The sequence below is a fragment of the Muntiacus reevesi genome, chromosome 13, assembly GCF_963930625.1.
Source record: "Muntiacus reevesi chromosome 13, mMunRee1.1, whole genome shotgun sequence".
Lineage (NCBI taxonomy): Eukaryota > Metazoa > Chordata > Mammalia > Artiodactyla > Cervidae > Muntiacus > Muntiacus reevesi.
Window position 1 is genome coordinate 16,057,227 of NC_089261.1, and position 25,921 is coordinate 16,083,147.

General features: G+C 43.9%; 1 protein-coding gene across 1 annotated transcript in view; it reads right to left on the reverse strand.

Annotated features, from left to right (window-relative positions):
• The window catches only part of KSR2 (kinase suppressor of ras 2), a 419,494-nt gene that overhangs the window by 252,769 nt on the left and 140,804 nt on the right, over positions 1 to 25,921 (reverse strand). Inside the window, exon 4 of the mRNA XM_065904540.1 lies at positions 4,835 to 5,348. Coding sequence (XP_065760612.1) covers positions 4,835 to 5,348 — 514 coding nt within the window. The remainder of the gene's footprint in view (positions 1 to 4,834; positions 5,349 to 25,921) is intronic.

Below are 25,921 nucleotides of genomic sequence, written 5' to 3' on the forward strand. Positions count from 1 at the left end.
GTCTCCTGCACTGCAGGAAGATTCTTTACCAACTGAGCCACCAGGGAAGCCCACTCCTGGGTATATACCCAAAAAAAATAAAACACACTAATTCAAAAAGATACATACACCCCAATGTTGATAGAAACATTATTTACAACTGCCGAGACATGGAAGCAACCTAAGTGTCCATCAACAGATGAAAGGATGAAGAAGATGTGGTGTATGTACGTAAAGGAATGCTACTCTGCTATAAAAAGAACAAAATTGTGCCATTAGCAGCAACATGGATGAACTTGGAATGCATTATGCTAAAGTGAAATAAGTCAGAGAAAAATAAACACTGCATGATATCACATATGTGCAGAATGTAAAAAAAAAAGAACAATACAACAAACTAGTGACTATAACAAAAAAGACAAAGACTCATAGACATAGAAAACAAATTAGTGGTTACCACTGAGCAGAGGGAAGGAGGGAGGGGCAATAGAGGGGTAGGGGGATAAGAGGTAGAAACTATTAGGTATAAAATAAACTACAAGGATATGTTACACAACATGGGGAATATAGCCAATATTTTCTAATAACTATAAACGGAGTATAACTTTTAAAAATTGTGAATCTTTATATTATACACCTGTAACATACAGTGTGGTATAGCAACTAGACTTCAATTTAAAAAACAGACCAAAAAAATAAGCTCCTTAATACCGGTCTTGGCAATGATTTTTTGAGTATGACACCAAAACCACAAGAAACAAAAGGAAAAGTAAGTGGGACTATATCAAACTTAGAAGCCAAAGAAACAAAAATGAAAAGACAATCTACAGAATGGGAGAAAATGCTTACAAATCATATGTCTGGTAAGGGGTTAATATCCAAAATACAAAAGGAACTCCTACAACTCAATAGCAAAAACAATCCAATTAAAACATGGGCAAAATACCTGAGTAGACATTTTTTTCAAAGAAGATTTACAAATTTACAAAAGGTCAACATTTACATGAAAAAGGGTTCAGTATCACTAATCATCAAGGAAATACAAAATCACAATGAGATATCATCACTCCACACCTGTGAGAATGGCTACCATGAAAAAGACAAGTGATACCAAGTGTGGGTGAGGAGGTGGAGCAAAGGGAACCCTTAGGCACTGTTGACAAGAATGTAAACAGTGCAGCCACCATGGAAAACAGTACGGAGATTCCTTGAAAACTTAAAAATAGAACTACCATGTGGCCCAGCAATCCCACTTTTGGGTATATATCCAAAGAAGATGAAATTATCATCTCAAAGAGATATCTGCACCCCCATGTTCACTGAGCATTATTCACAATAGCCAAGACATGGAAGCAACCTAAACGCACACCAGTGGATGAATGGATAAAGAAAATATGGCATATATATAACACACAATGGAATATTATTCAACCATAGAAAAGAAAACATCCTGCCATTTGCAACAACGTGGATTGACCGTGATAGCATTAGGCTAAGGGAAGTAAGTCAGAGAAAGACAAATTCTATGGTTTCAGTTACATGGGGAATCTAAAACCACTGAATTCATAAAAACAGTAGAATGGTGGTTGCCAAGAGCTAGGGGTGAGAGAACTGGGGAGATGCTGGTCAAACAGTACCAACCTCCAGGTATAAGAACAGGTACTGGGGGGAAAAAAAAAGAATAGGTACTGGGGAATCTAGCTTACCATGTGTTGACTGTTTAACAATGTATATTGTTAGTACTTGAAAGTTGCTAAGAGAGCAAATCTTAACTGCTCTCACCACACACACACAAAAGGTAATTATGCAAGGTGATGGATGTGTTAAATAACTTTACTGTGGTAACCTTTCCCAACATGTGTGTGTACTAAGTCATCACAAGGCACACCTTGAACTTACAGAGTGTTACTTGTCAATTACATCTCAATAATGCTAGGGAAAAAAACAAACAGGCATAGGGCAGCCTCTCTCACTTTGCCCCCACCTCATAGATTAGAAGATGGCGTGTCTGTCCAGCCAGGTTCTCCTCCTGGTTAAATTCGACCTCGCTCTGTGGTCAACACAGGGAGGGGTATGAAAGATGCATAATCTGGGGATACCATGGCCAGCAAACCTGAAATGCTTCTCCCATCTTCCACAGTGGTAGCCTGCGTTCCTGAAACCCTTCCCACACCCTCACCCTGAGGTCTCAGCAGCACTCCCAGTCCCTCGGGATCTCATGAAAACATAAAAATCAAGGCAACCTCCATCAGAAAAGCATCGGCCCTCTGGCTCGGTCTCTGATGTCCCAAATAGGTGTGGTGAAACAGAGTATTTCCAATCCAGACTTCACACAGAAGCTTGCTAACCTTCCTAAAATCAGAAGCAATCGTGTCTTCCACTTAAATCACTTTAAGGGCTTCCCTTTCAGACCTCAGGAAAGAGAATCCCTCACCGTTTACAACTGGGCTTCTGTCAAGGCATACCACAGCCCATAGGATTAGGGTTAGGGTTAGCCAAATGCAGCCAGGCACCTGTTTTTATAAGTAAAGCTTTGCTGGGACATCACCATGTCCACCTACTGTCTGTGGCTGCTTTCGCTACAATGGCAGGGGTGCCGCAGATCACCTGGACTAAGAAGCCAAAAATATTTACTATCTGGCCCTTCACAGAAAAAAACGTGCCCACGCCTGGCTTTCCTGCTATATATTGTATATAAATGGTAATTTTATGTTTTATATATATATATATATATATATATACATATATATATATATATATATATAAAACGTTTTAAGGGTACAGTTCAGTGGCATTAAGTGCATTCACACTGCTTTGTCACCATGGCCACCATCCATCTCTAGGAGTTTTCCACTTCCCAAACGGAAACTCTGTCCCCAGTAAACATGACCTCCTCATCCCCCTCCTCCAGTCCCTGACAACCTCTATCCTTTTTTCTCTGTGTGTGAATTGGCCTGTTCTAGACACCTCACATCAGTAGAATCATACCATAGCTGTCCTTTCGTGCCTGGCTTATTTCACTTAGCATGACATTTTCCTTGTTGTAGCAGGTGTCAGAATTTCATCACTTTTTGTGGCTGAGTAATATTTCGTTGCATGGACGGATCACACTGTTCATCCCTTCACCTGCTGATGGACAGTTGGGCTGCTCCCACGTTTTGGCTGTTGTGAACAGTACTGCCACCTGCCCAAGCTGTGAGTCTCTTTTTGCATCAACTGTTTGCTCCCTTGGCCACAGAGGCCTTCTAGTTGAGTTCTCTAGAGGGTCACACTCTCACACTCCCTTCCTGGAACACCTCCCACCCCTTCCACCACCTTAATCCCCAGTTGGTCTTTAGTCCAAACTGTCCTTTGGAAGCCTCCCCAGTCCACCCCCCACCTTGCCCCCAGCCTCCACCACTCACCTCCCTGACAGTGCAAACTCAATCAGGTCCATCTGGTTATAAGCTCTGATAGCTTCCTATGCTTCCTCCTGATGGCCTGTAACACTGTTTGTAATTACTGGACATAAGAGTATAACACCTACGTGTGGTTATTTGATTAATGTCGATCTTCACAGGACCAAAGGCTATGTCTCTTTTTCCTTTCCATTACACTCCTGCAGACTAGCCCAGAGCCTAGAACCTACCCTATTTCATCAATTCTAAGATGCACATTTTTTAACTTTTATCACTGGATGCATGGTAATGAGAGCTCCTGAAACAACCGCTAAATTGTTGAGATGGAAACATAATGAAACATTCCCCAGTGCTCCCCCACATCCGAGTTACCAGAACCAAGATCCACACCTCTCATAAACAACAATCCCCAAATGTAGACTCCTCCCCATGTCTCCTAACAAGATTATACATAACCACTTTATCTTCTATGCCTCAGATGCAATTTTGTTAAATGTAAATATTTAAAACATGCTACCCACTTTTGTGACCCTGTTTAGCATTTCTTCCATTTCTAACACATGGAGAACCTCAAAGTCTGCAAGGGACCCAGGTCAGAGTCAGTCTCTGAGGGACCCTCCGGAGAGTTGTCCCATTTCTCTCATTAGCCAGCAATAGCTACAGATACTGTGTGCTGGCAGCAAGACCCTCCCAAACCCAAGCCAGGCATACAACACGTCCACTTTCAGAGCAAGTCCTACACATAGGGTCTATCAGAGCTGCGCTGCCCAGCGCAGCATCCACCAGACACAGGTGGAACATGGTCACACTGGGAACATGGCCACTACCAACTGAGATGAGCTGTAGGTGCAAAATACGCTCCAGATTTCAAAGACTTAATATGGAGAAAAGAAAAAGAAAAATTTCCAAAGTAATATTTTACACTGATTCTGTGCTGAAATGATCATGTTTTGATAGACTGGGTTAAATGACATATTTTGAAAACGAATAACGCTTCTTTTTACTCATCTTTTAAGGCAGCTACCAGAAAGCATAAGGTCCTGTGTGCAGCTGGCATCCTATTTCTAGGGGCAGCAATGGGATAGACTCTGCAGGGGCTGGCAAGTGGTCTGTTCAAAAGGGCTGGATGGTAAAGATTTCAACTCTGGGGGCCATACTCAACTCACCCATCGCAGCAAGAAAGCAATACAGACAAAACAGAAGGGAATGAACCTGGATGTGGTGCAATAAATTCAGAAGTGGCTCCTGGGCTACAGTTTTCCAAATCTGACTTTAGAGCATGAATAGTATAAAAAGAAGTCATTTCTGGGAAATTCTTTTCTATTCATTTTCCAGCCCAGCCATTAGAGAAAATCCACCTTTCCTTCAACAGGAGGAGGGGAATACAGCCGATTTGTGGCTTGGCTGACTGGGAGGCTCAGCCACCCCGGGGGTGGCGGCCCACCACATGCACTCACTTGGGCGTGTGGGCCTCGTCTACGCGGTGACCCAGCTGGAATTCGTGAGACTTGCTCCGATGCAGGGCCGTGAAACCCGGGATCAGGTGGATCAGCTTCCGGGAGGAGGGCGGCGGGGTCCCGGGGGGCTTCAGTTTGTTCTTCCTCCTCATGGGTGGTGTGCCTGGCGGGGTCACGGTGGTAACGATGTTGGGGGTGCGCGGCGGGGTGCGGACCGCGTGCCGCTGCCGGGGCGACGGGGGCAGGGACCGGTGCCCCGACTCCAGAGGCGGTGGCGGGCACAGGCCCGGGTAGGCGTCCACGGTGAGCCTGTCCACGTGGGTGTACACGGGGGCCCCCAGGGTGGGGCTGGCGTGACAGTAGTGCTGGACGCACTTGGACTGGACCCTGGGGCTCTGGGAGAGGTGGGTGCGGATCCACGGGGTCGGCTCCGGGGGGCACACGGGGTTGTTCTCCTTCCCCGTCTCCGTGGTGGGCCACTGGATGGTCCAGTCTTGTTTGGAAAGGTTGCCTCCTGAGTTGGAACAAAGAAGCAAAGACGACAGGTGAGCTATGAGAACGCTGGTGAATTACACCATCTGCACGTTACCATATAAGCACATTGCACCCGTGTACACCCTGAACACCGCCTGCTGGTTACAGCGTGAGTTCGATATGCTGTATGCATATTTACATAAATTATGCACCATAAGTTGTACGCTTATTTACATCTATGCAACCACACCCACTTGGCCGCTACAAGAAGAAAGAAACCCTTCCTTGACCCTCTCACCATAAGCCCCATTCAACAGCCTTGCTCTCCACTCTCCAGGATTGGGGAGCCCACAACTCAACTGTCCAAGGAAAGAACATGCAGGTGTGAGGAGAGAGGAGGAGGATGGCAAGGACAAAAACATAGAGGTAGGAAGGGGATTTTTTTTTTTTTTTGTCTTACAACAGTTTATTAGAAAAAAAAATTAAGCACTGAAAAAATAATATAATAAAAATATCCTACTGTCTGAACACAACTTGAGGTTTTCAACCATGATACAAGCTACGTCAGAAAACAAAAATAAATCCACTAGTATATTAACATTTTCCACTCATTTTCTGTATTAAGAGTGCAAACACAAATTTGGTCTACATGTACAGACCCTCAGGCCACAAAATTCAGTCCTTCTACATCCTCTATGCAAAGAGATGTAAAAGCATAAGAGTCAAATACCAATACCAAGCTACGGCTCCAAAACCATGTAAGTCAGGGCAGGTACTTCCCTGGGTCTCTTTTCCAGTGCCTTCTCAAAGGTGATGTATGGTGACAATGGGGCAAGTGTCTCAGGCAGCTGAAGGAATGGGTGAGGGCAGACCTCCAGACCCATGGGCCTAGGTGCAAGGTGGATTTTATACCAAATTCAGTGGAAAGCCATTGAGGGTTTTGACCTAAAGGTCATTTCTCCAGTTACCATCTGTCACCATACAAAGAATTATATTATTGACTATATTCCCCCACACTGTAATGAGACTTACCGTGGTGATCATTTTGTAATATATAGAAATTTTGAATTACTGTATTGTATACCAAGAACTAACATGGGGTTGTAGGTCAATTATACTTAAAAAGACAAACAAACTCAGAGAAAAAGAGATCAGAATCTGTCATTGCCAGAGGCAGGGGCTGGGGAGGAGGGAAACTGAATGAAGGCAGTCAACAAGTACAAACTTCCAGTTACAAGATAAGTAAGTACTAGGGATGTCATTACAACACAATTGATATAATTAACACTCTCATTTATTACATATGAACGTTAAGAGAATCTTAAGAGTTCTCATCACAAGGAAAAAAATGCTTTTTTTCTGTTTCTTTTCTTCTGTATCTACAGGAGATGATGGATGTTCACTAAATCTATTGTGGTCATCATTTCATGATGTATGTAGGTAAAATCATTATGCTGGACACATTAAATATTGACAATGTTGTATGTCAATCATTTCACAATAAAACTGGGAGATAGATATTTAGATATAGATAGATAGTAGATAGAGACAGTGGATGGATAGACAGATGATCAGTTCAGTTCAGTTCAGTCGCTCAGTCGTGTCCGACTCTTTGCGACGCCATGAACCGCAGCACGCCAGGCCTCCCTGTCCATCACCAACTCCCGGAGTTACCCAAACTCATGTCCATTGAGTCAGTGATGCCATCCAACCACCTCATCCTCTGTCGTCCCCTTCTCCTCCTGCCCTCAATCTTTCCCAGCATCAGGGTCTTTTCATATGTGTCAGCTCTTCACATCAGGTGGCCAAAGTATTGGAATTTCAGTTTCATCATCAGTCCTTCCAACGAACACCCAGGACTGATCTCCTTTAGGATGGACTGGTTGGATCTCCTTGCAGTCCAAGGGACTCTCAAGAGTCTTCTCCAACACCATAGTTCAAAAGCATCAATTCTTCAGCGCTCAGCTTTCTTTATAGTCCAACTCTCACATCCATACATGACTACTGGAAAAACCATAGTCTTGACCAGACAGACCTTTGTTGACAAAGTAATATCTCTGCTTTTTAATATGCTATCTAGGTTGGTCATAACCTTCCTTCCAAGGAGTAAGCGTCTTTTAATTTCATGGCTGCAGTAACCATCTGCAGTGATTTTGGAGCCCAGAAAAATAAAGTCAGCCACTGTTTCCACTGTCTCCCCATTTTTTGCCATGAAGCGTTGGGACTGGATGCCATGATCTTAGTCTTCTGAATGTTGAGCCTTAAGCCAACTTCTTCACTCTCCTCTTTCACTTTCATCAAGAGTCTCTTTAGTTCCTCTTCACTTTCTGCCATGAGGGTGGTGTCATCTGCATATCTGAGGTTATTGATATTTCTCCTGGCAATCTTGATTCCATCCTGTGCTTCTTCCAGCCCAGCGTTTCTCATGATATACTCTGCATAGAAGTTAAATAAGCAGGGTGACAATATACAGCCTCGACATACTCCTTTTCCTATTTGTAACCAGTCTGTTGTTCCATGTCCAGTTCTAACTGTTGCTTCCTGACCTGCATACAGGTTTCTCAAGAGGCAGGTCAGGTAGTCTGGTATTATCATCTCTTGAAGAATTTTCCACAGTTGGTTGTGATCCACACAGTCAAAGGCTTTGGCATAGTCAATAAACCAGAAGTAGATGTTTTTCTGGAGCTCTCTTGCTTTTTCTATGATCCAACGAATGTTGGCAATTTGATCTCTGGCTCCTCTGCCTTTTCTAAAAACAGCTTGAACATCTGGAAGTTCACAGTTCATGTATTGCTGAAGTCTGGCTTGGAGAATTTTGAGCATTACTTTACTAATGTGTGAGATGAGTGCAATTGTGTGGTAGTTTGAGCATTCTTTGGATTGCCTTTCTTTGGGATTAGAATGAAAACTGACCTTTTCCAGTCCTGTGGTCACTGCTGAGTTTTCCAAATTTGCTGGTATAGTGAGTGCAGCACTTTCACAGCATCATCTTTTAGGATTTGAAATAGCTCAACTGGAATTCCATCACCTCCACTAGCTTTGTTTGTAGTGATGCTTCCTAAGGCCCACTTGACTTCACATTCCAGGATGTCTGGCTCTAGGTGAGTGATCACATCATCGTGATTATCTGGGTAGTGAAGATCTTTTTTTGTACAGTTCTTCTATGTATTCTTGCTTCTGTTAGGTCCATACCATTTCTGTCCTTTATTGAGCTCATCTTTGCATGAAATGTTCCCTTGGTATCTCTAATTTTCTTGAAGAGATCTCTAGTCTCTCCCATTCTGTTGTTTTCCTCTATTTCTTTGCACTGATCACTGAGAAAGGCTTTCTTATCTCTCCTTGCTATTCTTTGGAACTCTGCATTCAAATGGGTATGTCTTTCTTTTTCTCCTTTGCTTTTCATTTCTCTTCTTTTCACAGCTATTTGTAAGGCCCCCTCAGACAGCCATTTTGCTTTTTTGCATTTCTTTTTCTTGGGGATGGTCTTGATCCCTGTCTCTTGTACAATGTCATGAACCTCCATCCATAGTTCATCAGACACTCTTGTCTATCAGATCTAGTCCCTTAAATCTATTTCTCACTTCCACTGTATAATCAGAAGGGATTTGATTTAGGTCATACCTGAATGATCTAGAGGTTTTCCCCACTTTCTTCAATTTAAGTCTGAATTTGGCAAAAGGAGTTCATGATCTGAGCCACAGTCAGCTCCCGGTCTTGTTTTTGCTGACTGTATAGGGCTTCTCCATCTTTGACTGCAAAGAATCTAATCAATTTGATTTTGGTGTTGGCCATCTGGTGATGGATAGAGATAATAAATGATAGATGAATTGATAGATGATGATGGATAGATTGATGATGGGTGATGATTACAGATAAAATTTTAACTAATCCAAAAAAATAAATGCAAAGAAAGTTCATTTCTCAAAGATACTGGGGGTGCTGCATGGGTAAGGAGAACCCCGTTAGAGGGTATCACAGTGCTCCTGGTGAGAGAGGATACTTCCTTCCACTTTCGTGGTGGCAGCAGAGGTGGAGAGAAGTCAGCAGGTGTCAGTCTGCCTATGTGGTGGGACTCGACAGAAGGCGATCGAGTGGGCCCTCCCAGGACAGGCCAAGGAAGGAGATTTGGGGCAGAAATAAATTCCAACTTGTGGCTGACTAGCAGTAACAGTAATAATTATAAGGACCATAACAAGAGCTAATTCATAGGGCCTTTGACAGTTTATAAAGTGCTTTCATGAACACTGACTCACTGCTCCCCTTTTAATTAAAACAACTCATTTTGTTGTTACATATTCATTATAGAAAAATTAGAAAATTCAGATAAGGAGAAAGGCAGTGCTGTTCTACAGCCTAACCGTCATCCCTATTAACGCTCGGCTGTGGAGCCTGCCAGATGGTTTGCTGTGCATTTTTTTTTTTTTTTAAGAAATGCCATAAGATCTTATTTAATGGTTTGTCATCTGTTTTCTTCATTTGTTATATTGAGACTGCTCCACATCTTACTTAATTTTCATAAATCTGTGTGCAAAGGGCCATTTTGATCTCCACTTTGTAGATAAGGAAATGTATGGGTGGAGATGATGTTTCCAAGGTTACTGCAGAGGTGGGGACTGGCAGCCAGGATTCAAACCCAGGATCTCAGCCACCCCAACAAGGAAGGCACCAGGCATCTGGGAAAGAGTGGAACCTGCATTCACTGAAGACCCTGGACCATTGTAATGAGCCAAATGGGAGCAGGAGCTGGAGCCAGGGCTCTTTCTGGCAAGAGTGACCCTGTTCCCTCCTCCGAGACTTTGCCAGAACATTCTACCAATATCACCAACATTATGGTGTCGATTCTCAAAATATTTGCAAATACACATCAGCCCCATGACTAAGAGAGTCAGCTCTGTTAGTCAGGTGACTTGGCCTTAATTCTGGCTTACTACTTCCTGGCTGTGTGACCTTGGCACTCGTCAAGCTTCTCTGAGTCTTGACTTTATCGGCAGTAAGACAGGACAATAATAGACATGCCCCATGGGAATGGTGTAAGGATCAAAGATGTGTTATTGCAATAGCACACGCAATGCGCCGAGCCCAGCACCTGGCACGCAGTGGGCACTCTATAAATGTTAGCTGCTTGTATTGTCATCCCCGCACCATGATGACATGGTGACCTCCCATTTACAGTGTATGCACCTGTCCTGAGAGCTGTCCACACACCGGGTGACGTCACCACCCTGTGTACCTCTAGGAAGTTGAGGTTCAGAGAGGCCGAATAGCTCTGAGAGCTGGAGGAAAACAGAGAATCAAGCCTGGATCAGCTTCCCCATCCCCTGGCAAACTCCTGACTGATGTATTTGCTCAGGAAATACAAACGCATTGCCAAATGGGCCTAATTAAAGCATGTTTAAGGAAGCAAATCTATTTTTTAAGTTATCTTAATCATATACTGCACTCCAAGGCCAAAGGAAGCACTTTGGACATTATCACTAGACCTCATGCTTCTCTGAGTGAAGTGAAAAGATGGGGCCGTGACTCAGAGAGATCCAGCTGATCAGCTCCATGACCTTGGGCCCATTACCTGACCTCTCTGAGCCTCTGTTTCAGGGTTTGTGAAACTAGAATGCTCGTGGCTCCCTTGGAGGGTTCAGTGAGGATTAAACACACTCATTAATTCATCAAAGTTATTTCACAAATATTTGAACCCTTCTCATATACCAGGCACTGTTCTAGGCACTGAGATAGAGCAATGATCAAAAGAGCTGAAAGCCCCTGTCTTCAGCGTGCACGTTCTTGGTAAAGAAAGAGAGAAGAGAATGGGATGAACAAAAAAGTGACAGTATATTATCTATAAGATGTCATATATGATATATATGCTGTCTATAATATGTCAGTGATAATAAATGCCATGGAGGAAAAGAAAACTGGACTTGGGTACCAAGAGGGTGCTGGGGATACCTCAGTCAGGAAAGGATGAGTGGGCATCTGAACACATATCAGAGTGAAGAAAGGAGCGAAATAATGAGATAAAATGAGTCGAGCTGTCAGTAGAGCCTGAACCACAGGATGGTGCAGACAAATGGGCAGGCGGGTGAGGATGAGTGAGACATCGACTCCGGATGCTGGAGCCTCGTCCCATCCGCTCCCCAGGCATTCGCGGGGCCGGCCCCTGGGGTTGGGGTTTGTCTTCCTCTATCTTCACGGAGCTCACAGTCCACTGGGAAGATCAATGATGAAACAAGCACCCACTGCAAACTGCACTCCCAGGTATAGATGCAAAGGAACTGAATGCAGCACTCAAGTGTTTGCATGTGAATATTCATATCAATGCTCTTCACAACAGCCAAAAGGTGAAAACAACTCAAACGCTCATCAACTGCCAAACGGGTAAGGTAAATGTGGCGTGTCCATACAATGGAATACGATTCCACCATCAAAAAGAATTAAGTACTGTTACATGCTATGATTTGGATGAACCTCCAAAACATGATGCCAAGTGGGATCAGAACGGTCCACAATTCCATTTATATGAAATTTCCAGAATAGGCAAATCCATAAAGACAGAAATCAGACAAGTGGTTGCCAGGGGCTGGGCTGCGGGGGGGAGGAAGGAATGGGGAGCAACTGCTTAACAGGTACAGAGTTTCCTTTTGGGGTGATAAAAATGTTGTGGAACTTGACAGAGGTGATGATGGTTGCACACCATTGTGAACGCACTGAATGCTGCAGAATCGTTCACTTTTTTTTTAGGCCACCCCATGTGGTTTATGGGCTCTTACTTCCCTGACCAGGGATCTCACTGCAGGCCCCCTGCATTGAGAGTGCAGAGTCTGAACCACTGGACCTCCAGGGAAATCCCTCATTCTCTTTTAAATGGTTAATTGTTAATTTCCTGTGAGTTTCACCTCAATTAAAGAAGTACTCACAATATGAAACAGGGAAACCCCTGCTGGAGAAAGCGCAGGTGGGAGCAGAGGGAAGGACGCCAGCCTTCTCGGGAAAGAGGCGGAAAGGCATCCTGGAGGAGAGGACACCTATGCCCAGACTTTGAGGGTGAGGGAGAAGGTCCTGGGAAGGAGTGGGGTGGAGGGTGTGGGAGGAAGGATGCAGGCAGAGGGAACAGCAGGGTCAAGAGCCAGATGATGGCAGAACATGATGAGTCTGGAGAACTGCGGGCAGTCTGATGTGGCTGGAGATGTTCCGAGGGAGGAAGAAATCCGAGCTGAGGCTGCAAAGAAGGGCAAAGTGGAACTATCCAGGGATTTACTCTCCTAAGTAGAAGAAGATCATGACTGATCCCCTGCACGGGGCTCCTATGGAGCTCCCGGAAACCTGAGGCAGCCGAAGGCTCAAGGCCATCAAACCCAGTAATGACAAGAGGGAAGCTCTGCTCCAACACACCACGCAGCTGTAAGCTCGAAGCTTGGAACCTTGCCTCGCGGTCATACCCAAGGAGGGACTGGCACTCCCCCAACCATAAGTGATGATGATACAGAAGCCACGTTCTTGCCTGGCCATACTGCTATATCCACAAGCCTTAGACCCAAACCCCTGCTCATGCCAAGGGAAGGGCTGGCTCTCCCGGTGGGCAAATGCTGAGAAATGGGTTAAGGCTGGAGGCCAGAGTGTTTGCCCTCATATCACTGTTATATCCCAGCCCTTGTTCATACCAGGGGAGGGGCTGGTGCTTCTCTGACCCCATGGCTTAAAAACCACACAGCCCAAGGGAGTGGGTCCATGTGCCGTAGAGTCCTGCTGGACTCGGTGTGCTGGCCCAGAGTGCACACTGGCTACTCCTCCTGTCGCTCTGTGATTAAAACTGGCCCGGAGGCCCTGGCACAGGGCTGTGTGAGCATCCATTCTAGCTCAGTGGGACCCGCTGTGCACAGGGGACATGACCAGGTGAGTGCTGTGGAAAGGTGCTATCTGGCCACAGTACGGAGAAAGGATAGGACAAATCAAGGGCAACCACAGGAGCCCAGCCTGAGGCTGCTGAGGCACCTGGATGGGAGATGATGGGGACCAGGAATGCAGTGGTGGCAGCAGAGATGGAGACCGGTGGGGTGACTAGTGTAAGAGGAGGAGAAACAAATAGCTGTCATGATTGAGAACTTACTATTTTCCTGACACTGTTGTTCCAAGTGATTTACTTGTATCAAATTAATAGCCACATAACAATCCTACAAAGTAGACAGAAATCACTCTAGTTCATAGACAAGGAAACTGAGGTACAGAGTGTTGAAATGACTCACTCAAGACAATACAGTTGGAGAGAAGGACCGCTGCGCTTGGAGTCTGTGCCCCTGAGCATGACACCAAGCCAAGGCTGACATCCTGATTCCACCCCTCATCTCGGGTCACACGGTGGCTGGGAGCATCCAGCACAGCAATGGAAAATGCAGAAGGAATGGGGCATGCGGAGCAAAATGCACATAGAGCAATGAAGCACACGGAGCACATGAAGGAAACGGGGTAAGTGCAGGGTCAGACCAGCCAAGTCTGGGCTTCCTGCAGGACATCTGGGTGGCGATGCCCAGGATGCAGCAGAATTTCGCCTCCTCCTCTGGCTCCCTGGAAATCTTGGGAACACTGCTTAAGGAGAAGTTATTTGTCGAGCCTGAAAGAATTGGTCAGGGGATTCTAAAACCTTCCAAGTCTATTGAGGAGTGTCAGGCTCATTTTAAAAAAATTTTCTTAAGAAAGACATGACATGATTTAGTCATTTCACCTTTTGCCTCCTTTCCCATCTGATCCCTGAATCTTCAGAGCAGACATCCATGGCCCAGGGAAGGGACATAATGAACACAGCAGCCAGTGACTGACACCCCCAGAAAGAGAAGAGATGCCTCCGCACATTGAAGACTTGCTTTCTGAGCTGAAAGAACAAGAACTGGTTCTAAGTAAATATCAAGTAAGGAAACGGGAGTTGTTGTTTTTTTTTTTTTTTAATTTTTTTTTTTATTAGTTGGAGGCTAATTACTTCACAACATTTCAGTGGGTTTTGTCATACATTGACATGAATCAGCCATAGAGTTACACATATTCCCCATCCCGATCCCCCCTCCCACCTCCCTCTCCACCCGACTCCTCTGGGTCTTCCCAGTGCACCAGGCCTGAGCACTTGACTCATGCATCCCACCTGGGCTGGTGATCTGTTTCACCATAGATAATATACATGCTGTTCTTTTGAAACATCCCACCCTCACCTTCTCCCACAGAGTTCAAAAGTCTGTTCTGTACTTCTGTGTCTCTTTTTCTGTTTTGCATATAGGGTTATCGTTACCATCTTTCTAAATTCCATATATATGGGTTAGTATGCTGTAATGTTCTTTATCTTTCTGGCTTACTTCACTCTGAATAATGGGCTCCAGTTTCATCCATCTCATTAGAACTGATTCAAATGAATTCTTTTTAACAGCTGAGTAATATTCCATGGTGTATATGTACCACAGCTTCCTTATCCATTCGTCTGCTGATGGGCATCTAGGTTGCTTCCATGTCCTGCCTATTATAAACAGTGCTGCGATGAACATTGGGGTGCACGTGTCTCTTTCAGATCTGGTTTCCTCAGTGTGTATGCCCAGAAGTGGTATTGCTGGGTCATATGGCAGTTCTATTTCCAGTTTTCTAAGAAATCTCCACACTGTTTTCCATAGTGGCTGTACTAGTTTGCATTCCCACCAAGAGTGTAAGAGGGTTCCCTTTTCTCCACACCCTCTCGAGCATTTATTGCTTGTAGACTTTTGGATAGCAGCCATTCTGACTGGCGTGTAATGGTACCTCATTGTGGTTTTGATTTGCATTTCTCTGATGATGAGTGATGCTGAGCATCTTTTCATGTGTTTGTTAGCCATCTGTATGTCTTCTTTGGAGAAATGTCTGTTTAGTTCTTTGGCCCATTTTTTGATTGGGTCATTTATTTTTCTGGAATTGAGCTTCAGGAGTTGCTTGTATATTTTTGAGATTAATCCTTTGTCTGTTTCTTCATTTGCTATTATTTTCTCCCAATCTGAGGGCTGTCTTTTCACCTTACTTATAGTTTCCTTTGTAGTGCAGAAGCTTTTAAGTTTCATTACGTCCCATTTGTTTAGTTTTGCTTTTGGAAATGGGAGTTTTTATATGCACAGAACATCCTGGACTTTGCAATATGATGCTTAGAGATTAACTTGCCTCTGCCTTTCCTGTGATTTGGTTTATTTGTCTGTAAAATGGCGATAACATTAGACTATTTTGAAGATTAAATAAGACCGTACAGGTAGAGCATTCAGCATAATCTTTGGCACAGAGCCAATGCTGCATAAATGTTAATGAAAATGGGAGTAAAACCACCTATTTTTACATGATGCTGGTGAGGACTAAATGAGATTGATATGCATATATATAATGTGTCTGGCCTTTAGGACTTCCCTGGCAGTCCAGTGGTTAAGACTCTACACTTCCACTGCAGGGAACATGGGCTCAATCCCTGGTCAGGGAAGTTCCACATGCCACGCAGTGCAGCCAAGTAACAATAATAATAATAATAAATAAACAGATGACTGGCCTTCAGTGCCTATACCCCTGATCTTGCCTGCTGCCATCCCCTACTAAAAGCAAACCCAAGATACAAAAGCCTCTGAGCCCTATTGCAGTTAAACTGTATCCCCTCAAAATCTATGTTGAAACCCTAACTCCCATGTGACCTTATTTGCAGACAGGGTCTCTGCAGATGTAATCAAATCAAGATGAGGAAACACTGGATTAAGGCACACCCTAACCCCAATGACTGGTGTCATTGGAAGAGGAAAGGACACACAAAGGAGGAAGCCATGTGAAGACAGAGGCGGACACTGCAGTGATGCAGCCACTGGAACTGGTACTTAGATGCCACCAGAAGCTGGGAGAGAGGTGTGGGACTGATTCTCCCCCACAGTCTTCGGGGTGAGCATGGCCCCACCAACATCTTGATCCTCGACTTCGAGTCCCCTGTGAGAGGGTACATTTCTGCTGTGTTAAGCTGTCTAGTTTGTGGTGGTTTCGTTACAGTAGATCTAGGAGTGTAACAGAGCCTTCAACAGGGAGTCAACAGTATTTACTGAATCTGGACTGGGGAGTAACAGTACAAAAGTTAGCCTTTGGAGGTGGTTAGGACTTGGTGGCTTTCACTGTGGTGGCCTGGGTTCAAGCCCTGGTTGGAGAACTAAGATCCTGTAAGCTGTTGCAGCGCAGCAAAAAAAATAAATAAATAAAAATAAGTTTGTATTTTAATCAAAGAAATATATCACATGGTTGAAAGCAAAAAGGTATGAAAACAGTTTTGCTGCTAACAGCAGTCCCCTGCCCAATCCTTCTCCACCCCAGTCAGAGAGGCAATCATTCTCCATTCTTCTAATTCCCTGAGTGTTTATCTCAATGTTTATATCAACTAATCCCCAGTTAGGGGATTCAGTGCTTGTCTTACCTGCCCTATAAGGTAGGTGTCATTGAGCTGTTTTATAAATAAGTTCTAGATGAGGGACAGGGCTAAAGTTCCCATAGCTGGTAGTAAACTTCACCTTCAATCTTTCCCTTGATCATGTAGCCACTGAAGTTGAGCTGAGATCCAGTGTCCCCCCACAGCCTACAGTTTCTCCAAACACACACACACACACACACACACACACACACACACACACACCTTCACGAAATTCAAGCAAGTACTGAGTTGGCCCCAAGGATCCCTGTCCTAAAGTTTCAAAGTTCTGAAAGATAAAAAAAGAGGGAAAAAAGCTTCACTCTTTCCAAATTTACTTCTCCATCAAATTCTCTTCTCCTTCACTCTTACATTTAAAATGTAATGTTTGGGGATGGAGAAGCAAAAAGCCTCATTTCATTACCAAACTGCCAACTGTTCAACTGTCGACTTCTCTCTGCCAATGCTTCAGAAGTGTTTCACTGATGGTCTGCACTGACATCAACCCTTCCCCTCTCTCTTTTGATCCTCTTTTTAATAAAGTCTGAGGGAAGAGTGTAATTTTTCATTTTAAATAGGGAAGGTGTGGCACCAAGGTGCTCTGGGGTTATTAATCGTCGCCCTTGCTATCTTGTCATCCATTTCTGGAAAATCATTTTATTTCAGGTCTTGAAAGGGTGGGGAGAAGGGAATAGGTTTTAAGAAATGAAAGGTCTGAGGATTGATTAAAGACATTTCAAGGTGCAGGGATTTTTCTTTTGACATTCTCCGATAAGCGTCTAAAAGAAATAAAAGCCATTCTCAAGAGAGAAAGTGATTTCAGAAAGTCTAGGCAAGGGTCTACTTTTTTGTCCCTTTCCATTAAAATTTTATAAATAGGCAAACGTGTAACTTAGTCCTTGTCTGAGTTTCAGAGCCAGCATCAGAATGCATATATGCTACTATTTCAGAATCACCCCTGCCTGTAGCTTTTGTGACTATTTCAAAATGCTTGTCAGTTTAATTCTCATAACTTTTCAGCAAGAAACAGAACTTTTAGATGCCGGTTGAAGAGAATAGACTTAAGCCCTTGGTGGAACAAAAACAAAGAGTTTGTACTTTAATCCTTATAACGTTGTGACAAGAAACAGAACTTTTAGATGCTGGTTGAAAACATTTCACTGGAGCCATTGGTAAAGCAAAAAAAAAAAAAAAAAAGGTAACAATTACATTTACAATTAACACTAGTAAGATTTACTATTTACTGAGCACTTACTATGTGTGAGAGAGTATTCTAAGTATTCTACATGTACCACATCGCATTATCCCCACAAGACCCTTTGGAGAAAATTCTGCCATTGTTTCCATGTTACAGTAGAGGAAACGGTTATCTGAGAGATTATCTGAGAGATTATCTCAGATTATCTGAGAGACTGAACTACCCAAGGTCACACAGCTAATAAGTGGTACAGTGGGGTTTGCAATGCAGGTCTGTACCCCTTATCATCTAGTTCTTTCTAGGAACCTCCCAATGCCCTCAGGAAGTAAGACACCAGTCAGCAACCCCTGAAAGGCTGAACTGTTTTACACAGTCTTTTGGATCGGCACTAGAGGCAAATGCCATGTGACCCTTCCAAAGTCAAATACTGTACTCATTACTAAGCCACTGTGCCTGAAAGAGTGAAACCAGAAATCCAGGACGGATTTTCAAGTTTCTGGTTTGGAGTGCTGGCAAAGAGAAGTAAATAAGGACAAATGAAAAACACACTGTTGCCAAAGCAATTCAACATTGGCAAGAATCTTAATCTAAGATCACATTAATGAGCTTGGCATCTGATCAAACTGTGGGTCCCGCTGGACACTGTCTCTGCCCCCAGGACGTCCCAAGCAGGACCAAAAAAATGCACTGACCCCAGTCTGTACAGGTCGTCTGGGAGATGGGTCACAGCAGGAAGCTTGGGCTCCAACCCAGTAATGCTTCCTAGGTCTTTCACTTTGAGGTTTTTGTCATTTTATTATCCAACAGGAGATCTAGACAGATTAACTTTTGGTCACTAACCTTAGGGTGGCTTTTCTGTTCTAACAAAGCTCCTTTAAAAAATTTATTTAAGTAAAATTCACGTCAACCACTTTTAAAGTGCAGAAGTCCATGGCATTTTACAATGTTGTCTCTATCAGTTTCAAAAACCTTCCATCAATCCCCAAAAAACTATACCATACCTATTAAAGAGCCACTCCTCACCTCACCCCATTCTCCCAGCCTCTGGTAACCACTTATCCATTTTCTCTCTTTCTGGATTTACCTCTTCTGGGTGTTTCACATAAATGGAATCAAACAATATGTGCTCTTTTGTGACTGGCTTCTCCCACTTTACATCATGTTTTCAAGTTTCATTCATGTTGCAGTCTATATCAGAATCTCATTCCTTTTTTATGAAATATTCCATTCTGTTGGTAGACCACATTTTGTTCATCTGTTCATGAGCTGATGGATATGAGGGCTGTTTCCACCTTTTGGTTGTCTCAAGTAGCATTGCTATGAAAATTTACGTATTATACAAGTATTTATTTGAACAACTCTTTTCAGTTCTTTAGGGGTATACACTTAGGAGTAGAATTGTGGGTCACCTGGTAATTCTATGTTTAACCTTCTGAGAAACCATCAAACTGTTATCCACAGTGGCTGCACCATTTTATATTCCCACCAGCAATGTCCTAAGGGTCTAATTTCTACCAATCTTAGCCAATTCCTTTTACTTTTTCTTGTTTCGTTGTTTACTTACTTTAAAATTATTATTATATTATTATTGCCATCCTAATGAATGTTTAACAAAGCACTTTTTAATAATACTTCTTTTTAATTTAATTAATTTATTTATATATTTTTGCCCCCTACTCCCCATGGCTTGCAGGATCTTAGTTCCCCAACCCAGGGATCGAACTTGTGCCCTCTGCAGAGAAAGCATGGAGTCCTAACCACTGGATCATCAGAGTATTCCCAACAAAACACTTTTAATCATGGCCATAGCTTACTGTACACCTCACCATCTCTCATCCTGAAACCGTTTCATCAACCCCTGTGGGGTTGGTGAGGAAATTAAGGCTTTGGAAAATTAAAACACTTGCTTGAGGCTAAGTTCCAAACCCTGGTAAGTCTAACCACAGACTGCATTCTCTTGGCAGCCATACATAGCACATCTGAATTAATCCACGCAGACATGCAGGTGACATGTATTACCAGCCCAGTTGTTCAGATGGAGAAACTGAGTCCCACAGAGCAGCAGGGACTTTCCCTAGGTTCCACCCACCTAGAAAGTTCCAGGTCCTTCTGACTCCAAAGGCCATGTTCTTTTCCCTCTGCTATATATTCTTTTACAATATTGAGTGTTTTAATTGTTAAGCATAATTAAAATTGTGACTGGGATGCATCCAGTCTCCAGAATAAAGAGAGCAACTGCCACCATCTGTTGGGCATCTTAAACTGAAAAAAAAAAAAACCCTTCCTGGTGAGTAACACGGTGAAAATCTGCATGGAGAACACTGGAAGAAAACACCCCCCAGAGGATCTTGTGGTTAGGATGTCTGACAGCGGTGAACCCTGGAGGTACTGACAGCGCTCACACCACACACTGCAGTCTCCTTGGAACCGTGGTTCTGAACCCCGGTGACCGTCAGCGCCACGCAGCGGCTCTGAGCAGCCTAACGCAAAGGCAGAGTGGATGGCACAGCACACTGGACACCGGGATTCCTGGGTTCCAAGCTCCCCACAGCGCCGAGCACCCGTCCTCCCTTCCACCCTACCACTCCCCCTCTCTCCCCTCCTCCTCCGCCCGCTTCATTTTCCTCACACTCCTCACCACTTGGTGGAGTTATTCTTTTATATTGTCTGTTCTCATTATTCACCATCATTAAGATCTATAAAGTCACTGCAAGCACTGAATTAGCCAATATTGAACCATGGCTCCTAGAAGAAATGCAAGGTTATGTTCCTATGAACCTTGGGTCACATTTTCATCTATTGACCCCTACATAATCTTGTTTTCTGAATATTTATGTTTAGAAACAGAATTTAATAAGTCACTGAATATCTATATTGCTGACTCATTAACGTTCAACTCATGGGCAACAGCACCGTCACTCCTGCCTGAATAAAGGAATCTTACATAACATATGTTTTCTCCATAAGACATGTGGCAGCCTCCTTGTGCTCCGGACTACTAGACAGCACTTGCAGCACTATGCTCAGGGGGCATTTTAAACAGAGAAATCAGCCCCCCCTCCAAAAATCATGAAAATGTGAAAAAAAAAAAATTTAAAGCCTTTTTGACAGTGTGAGAGCTGAAATAGCAACCTCAGCTGAGGACGTGCACGTCAAGTCACTCACATTTCTCCCCACTCCACAAATGCAAGTACTGATTTTAGGATTTCAAATAAATTTTAGGGAGTTGACAAGTTCAAGGAGATAAACACAGAATCCACAAAGAATTAAGACTGACTGTATTGGACTTCCCTGGGGGTCCAGTGGTTAAGAATCCACCTGCCAATGCAGAGGACGTGGGTTTGACTCCTGGGCCAGGAAGAACCCACAGTCCGTGGGGCAACTGCGCCCATGTGCCACAGCTACTGAGCCTGAGTACCCTAGAGCCTGTACCCCACAACAAGAGAAGCCACTGCAATGAGGAGCCCGAGCGCCAAGACTGCAGAAAACCCGCGCAGAGCAACAAAGACCCAGCGCAGGTATAAATAAAAAAATTTTTTTTAATTTTAAAAAAGACTGTTTATCATCTGTCTTCTTCACTGAAATATGAGCTCTAAGAACACAGAGCCCTGGGCCAACTTTCCCATCACTGCATCACCCAGCACCTAGCACAGTACTTGGCAACAAATAAATACAGATGTTTTCCCCCCAAACCGTATGTATATCAAATCATCATATGGCACATCTAAAATTTATACTGTGTTATTTATCAACTGTTGTTATATCTTGATAGAACTGGAGGTTGTTGCTGTTCAGTCACTGAGTTGTGTCTGACCCTTTGCGACCCCATGGACTGCAGCACCAGGCTTTCCTGTCGTTCACTGTCTCCTAGAGTTTGCTCAAACTTGTCCATTGAGTCGGTGATGCAATCCAACCATTTTATCCTCTGTTGCTCCCTTTTCCTCATGCCTTCGATCTTTCTCAGAAACAGGGTCTTTTCTAACAAGTGATTCTTTGCATCAGCTGGCCAAAGTACTGGAGCTTCAGCTTCAGCATCAGTCCTTTCAATGAATATTCAGGGTTGATTTCCTTTAGGACTGACTGGTTTGGTCTCCTCGCAGTCAAAGAAAGGGACTCTCAAGAGTCTTCTCCAGCACCACAGTTCAAAAGCATCAATTCTTCAGTGCTCAGCCTTCTTTAGGGTCCAACTCTCACATCCATACATGAATACTGGGAAAACCCTAACTTTCACTATACAGACCTTTGTCGGCAGTGACGTCTTTGCTTTTTAACCTGCTGTCTAGGTTTGTCATAGCTTTCCTTTCAAGGAGCAAGTGTCTTTTAATTTCATGACTACTGTCACCAACCACAGTGATTTTGGAGCCCAAGAAAATAAAATCAGTTACTGCTTCCACTATTTCCCCTTCTATCTATTATATAGTAATGGTACCAGATGCCATGATCTTCGTTTTTTTGAATGTTGAGTTTTAAGTCAGCTTTTTCACTCTCTTCTTTCACCTTCATCAAGAGGCTCTTTAGTTTCTCTTCTCCTTCTGCCATTAGACTGGAATTATCTGCATAGCTGAGGTTGTTAATATTTCTCCCAGCAATCTTGATTCCAGCCTGTGATTCATTCAGCCCAGCATTTCACATGATGTACTCTGCATATAAGTTAAATAAGCAGGATGACAATATACAGCCTTGACGTACTCCTTTCCCAATTTTGGAGCCAGTCTGTTGTTCCATGTCCGGTTCTAACTGTTGCTTCTTGACCAGCATACAGGTTTCTCATGAGGTAGGTCAGGTGGTCTGGTATTCCCATCTTCTTAAGAATTTTCCACAAAACTAGAGGAAAATTTTTAAATAAAGACTTTTGTCTCAATGCATATATTATACATTGCTTCAATAAATATTTGTAGACTGAATCGACTCTTCATACATTCTAACTGCCATGATTGATCATCTTGTTTATACCACCCATCCTGAATTCATCGAGTGGTGAGATGGGAAATGCCTTACCATAGCTAAAGTCCCTGGGGATGCCCAGGGCTTCCCTGGAAAGATAAAATCTTAAGGAATAAAGTCCTTAAAGAAATAATGACTGAAGAAGAAGAAAAAGATGTCCCTTTCTTGATCGTGCCTCCTTCTGGTTCTACACCCTCTGAGTAATAGCTGTGTCTCTGCCCTGCTCCAGCCTCATGCAGAAGGATGGTCTGCCCCATGGGCCTCTGAGGGAGGAGAGGAGGAGGTGAGAATTTGGAGGGGGGGTGCCCACTGGGCTAGGAGCAGTTTCCATGCAGAAGGGGAAAGTCCACACAGGAACAAGCCACGTTAGAGAAGGACGCTCTCTGAGACTCTAATTCCAGAAACCTCTGTTGCTCCATCACTGTATCTCCCTTTGAGTGACAGGTGGTATATTAGTTTTATAACTTCTGGTGTTGGCAAATTCAAGAAAGTGGAAGGCGGCATTAGATGAACTTAGGTGCAGCAAGGCACCCTATTTTTATCTCCAGGCACCTAACTGGGATGGCAGGTCTTCTTAATCCTCCTGCCAGTTCCCTCGCCTTGGGGATTCAGTGGGACCAGCGCCCGCCCTGGTTTCTCTCCAGTTTTCCTCAGCGGGGAAACTGCTTGTGAAAGCTTTAGAGCCTGGTGTGTGGCAGGCAGTCCATCTGTTCAGGTTACCCACATAGGCAGAAATATGGATGCTTCCAGGAAAAAGGTGGTGGGAAAATCTGTATTACCCTCCATCGCCCCTCTCGACCAAGGCAGACACCTCTGTGGGCACCAGAGGGCTTTGCTGAGACCTCCAGATTTAGCATCACTTCTGATAACTCCTTGTCACAGAATAGTGGCACCCAAATAAATCCCAGCTCTGCTAATTAACAGCGGTGTGACCTGGAGTCAGGTGCCTAACTTCTCTGAACTGACATTTGTGTATCTCAAAAGGGAATGATAAAAGCACTAGCTCTGTAGGGTTGTTTTGAAAATTCATGAAAATAAAACAGTCCTCCTGCCCTCATCACGATTGTTGCTATTGTTGCTTAGTTGTAATCCTCTTTCCTTCCCCAGGAAGCTACAGACACACATCTTTCAGATTAGACACCCACCCCAGTGGCCCAGCGGTAAAGAATCTGCTTGCAATGCAGAGTTGCAGGAGATGCAAGTTAAATCCCTGGGTCAGGAAGATCCCCTGGAGAAGGGCATGGCGACCCACTCCAGTATTCTTGCCTGAAGAATCCCATGGACAGAGGAGCCTGGTGGGCTACAGTCCATAGTGTTGCAAAGAGTCGGACACTACTGAAGCAAGTTAGCACACACGTGTACAAGGCACCTGGATTCACAAAACCAGTGGCTCTCCATCCACACAGAATTCATACCCTACAAACAGGGTTATGAAGATTTAGCATGAAAAAGTAACTTAAAAAAAAACTTATGAATAATTTTTATGTTAACTGCATGTTGAAAGGGTAATTTTTTAAAATACTGGGCTACATAAAATATATTGTAAAATTTAATGTCATTCCTTAAAATGTTAAACATCATTCCATATGATCCAGGAATTCCACCTCTGGGTATATACCCAAAATAACTGAAAGTGGGACTCAGATCCTTGTACATTGATGCTCACAGTGGCATTATTCACAGTAACCAAGAGGTAGAAACGGCTCATGCTTCCATCAACGAGTGAAAGAACAAATAACCACACAACCGAGTATTATTCAACCATAAAAACAGGTGGCGTTTTGATGTCTGCTACAACGTGGATGAACCTTGAACACACACTAAGTGAAATAATCCATTCACAGAAGGACAAATATCATTATGTTTTCACTTATATGAGGTCCCTAGTCAACTTTATATAGAAGGGAAGGTAGAATGGTGGTTGCCAGGAGCCTGAGTTGTTTAATGTTTACAGAGTAACAGTTTGGGATGAGAAAAAAGAGTTTAGGGAGGGATAGTGGAGATGGTAACACAACATTCTGAAAATACTGCCACTGAAACAGTACACTTCTAATGTTTACCATGGGCAGCTTGATGTTATGTACACTTTGCCAGAATAAAAAATAAATGTTACCTGTTTCTTTTTTACTGTGACAGATAGAAAATTTTAAATTATCTATACATACATGGGTTCCATTATCTTCTTCTCATACATATAGGATCCAGAGCACATCTAAAGATGAGGCAGGCGTTAGACACAGACTTGTGTTTTAATTTTCTAGTTAGAACTGAGAGAGCAGAGGGTTGGGAAGAGTCCCCCCTGAGCTGGGGTCTGGTGGATGAGCAGTGATTAATTAGACAAAGAGAGAGGGGCAGCTGCCCCAACCAGGACACGCATGTCTAAGGATGAGGCTCACTGGAGGAAATTCGAGGGGCCAGTGGGGCTGGGGCATAGATGATGGTAACCTCGTGGGGAGGTGAGGCAGGGTGCGGGCCAAGGTGGGAAGCTGAGGACGGTGCCCTCTGTGCTCCCAGGGCACTGGCAACCAGCCCTCAGGAATCGAGCCCACTTCGTTGGAGCTGCGGACCTGTCCACATCCGCAGTTAGACCACCAACTCCTGGAGGTCAGATGCCACACCCTGGCGCTTCCTATCTTCTCACACCATCTTGGGCCCATAGCAACTAACCTTGGCTGGAACCCAGGCTGCCACTGGAGCCCGAGCGTTACATTGACGATACTTCCAAAGGATATTCAAAAGGAGATGCTGCCGAGTCCAGAGATTTCTAAAAAATGCAAAGTTAAAAAATATCCCTCCAGGTCTAAACAATAATTAAACATTTTAAGCTGGTTTAAACAAATCAGAACCTGAGATGGAACTCAGGGTGTCTAGATATTAGCAATGCAGACACTCACGGCTACTCACCCCAAAGGGCCATCTGATGCTGGCAGACAAGGCACCAAGATTAAGTCGTGATGTGGCTTAGTGAGGTGGCTTACTCATCTCACAAATATTTACTGAACACTTATTCTGCAGCAAGCACCTGTGAGGTGTCGGAAGCCTTGGGCAGCTTTTT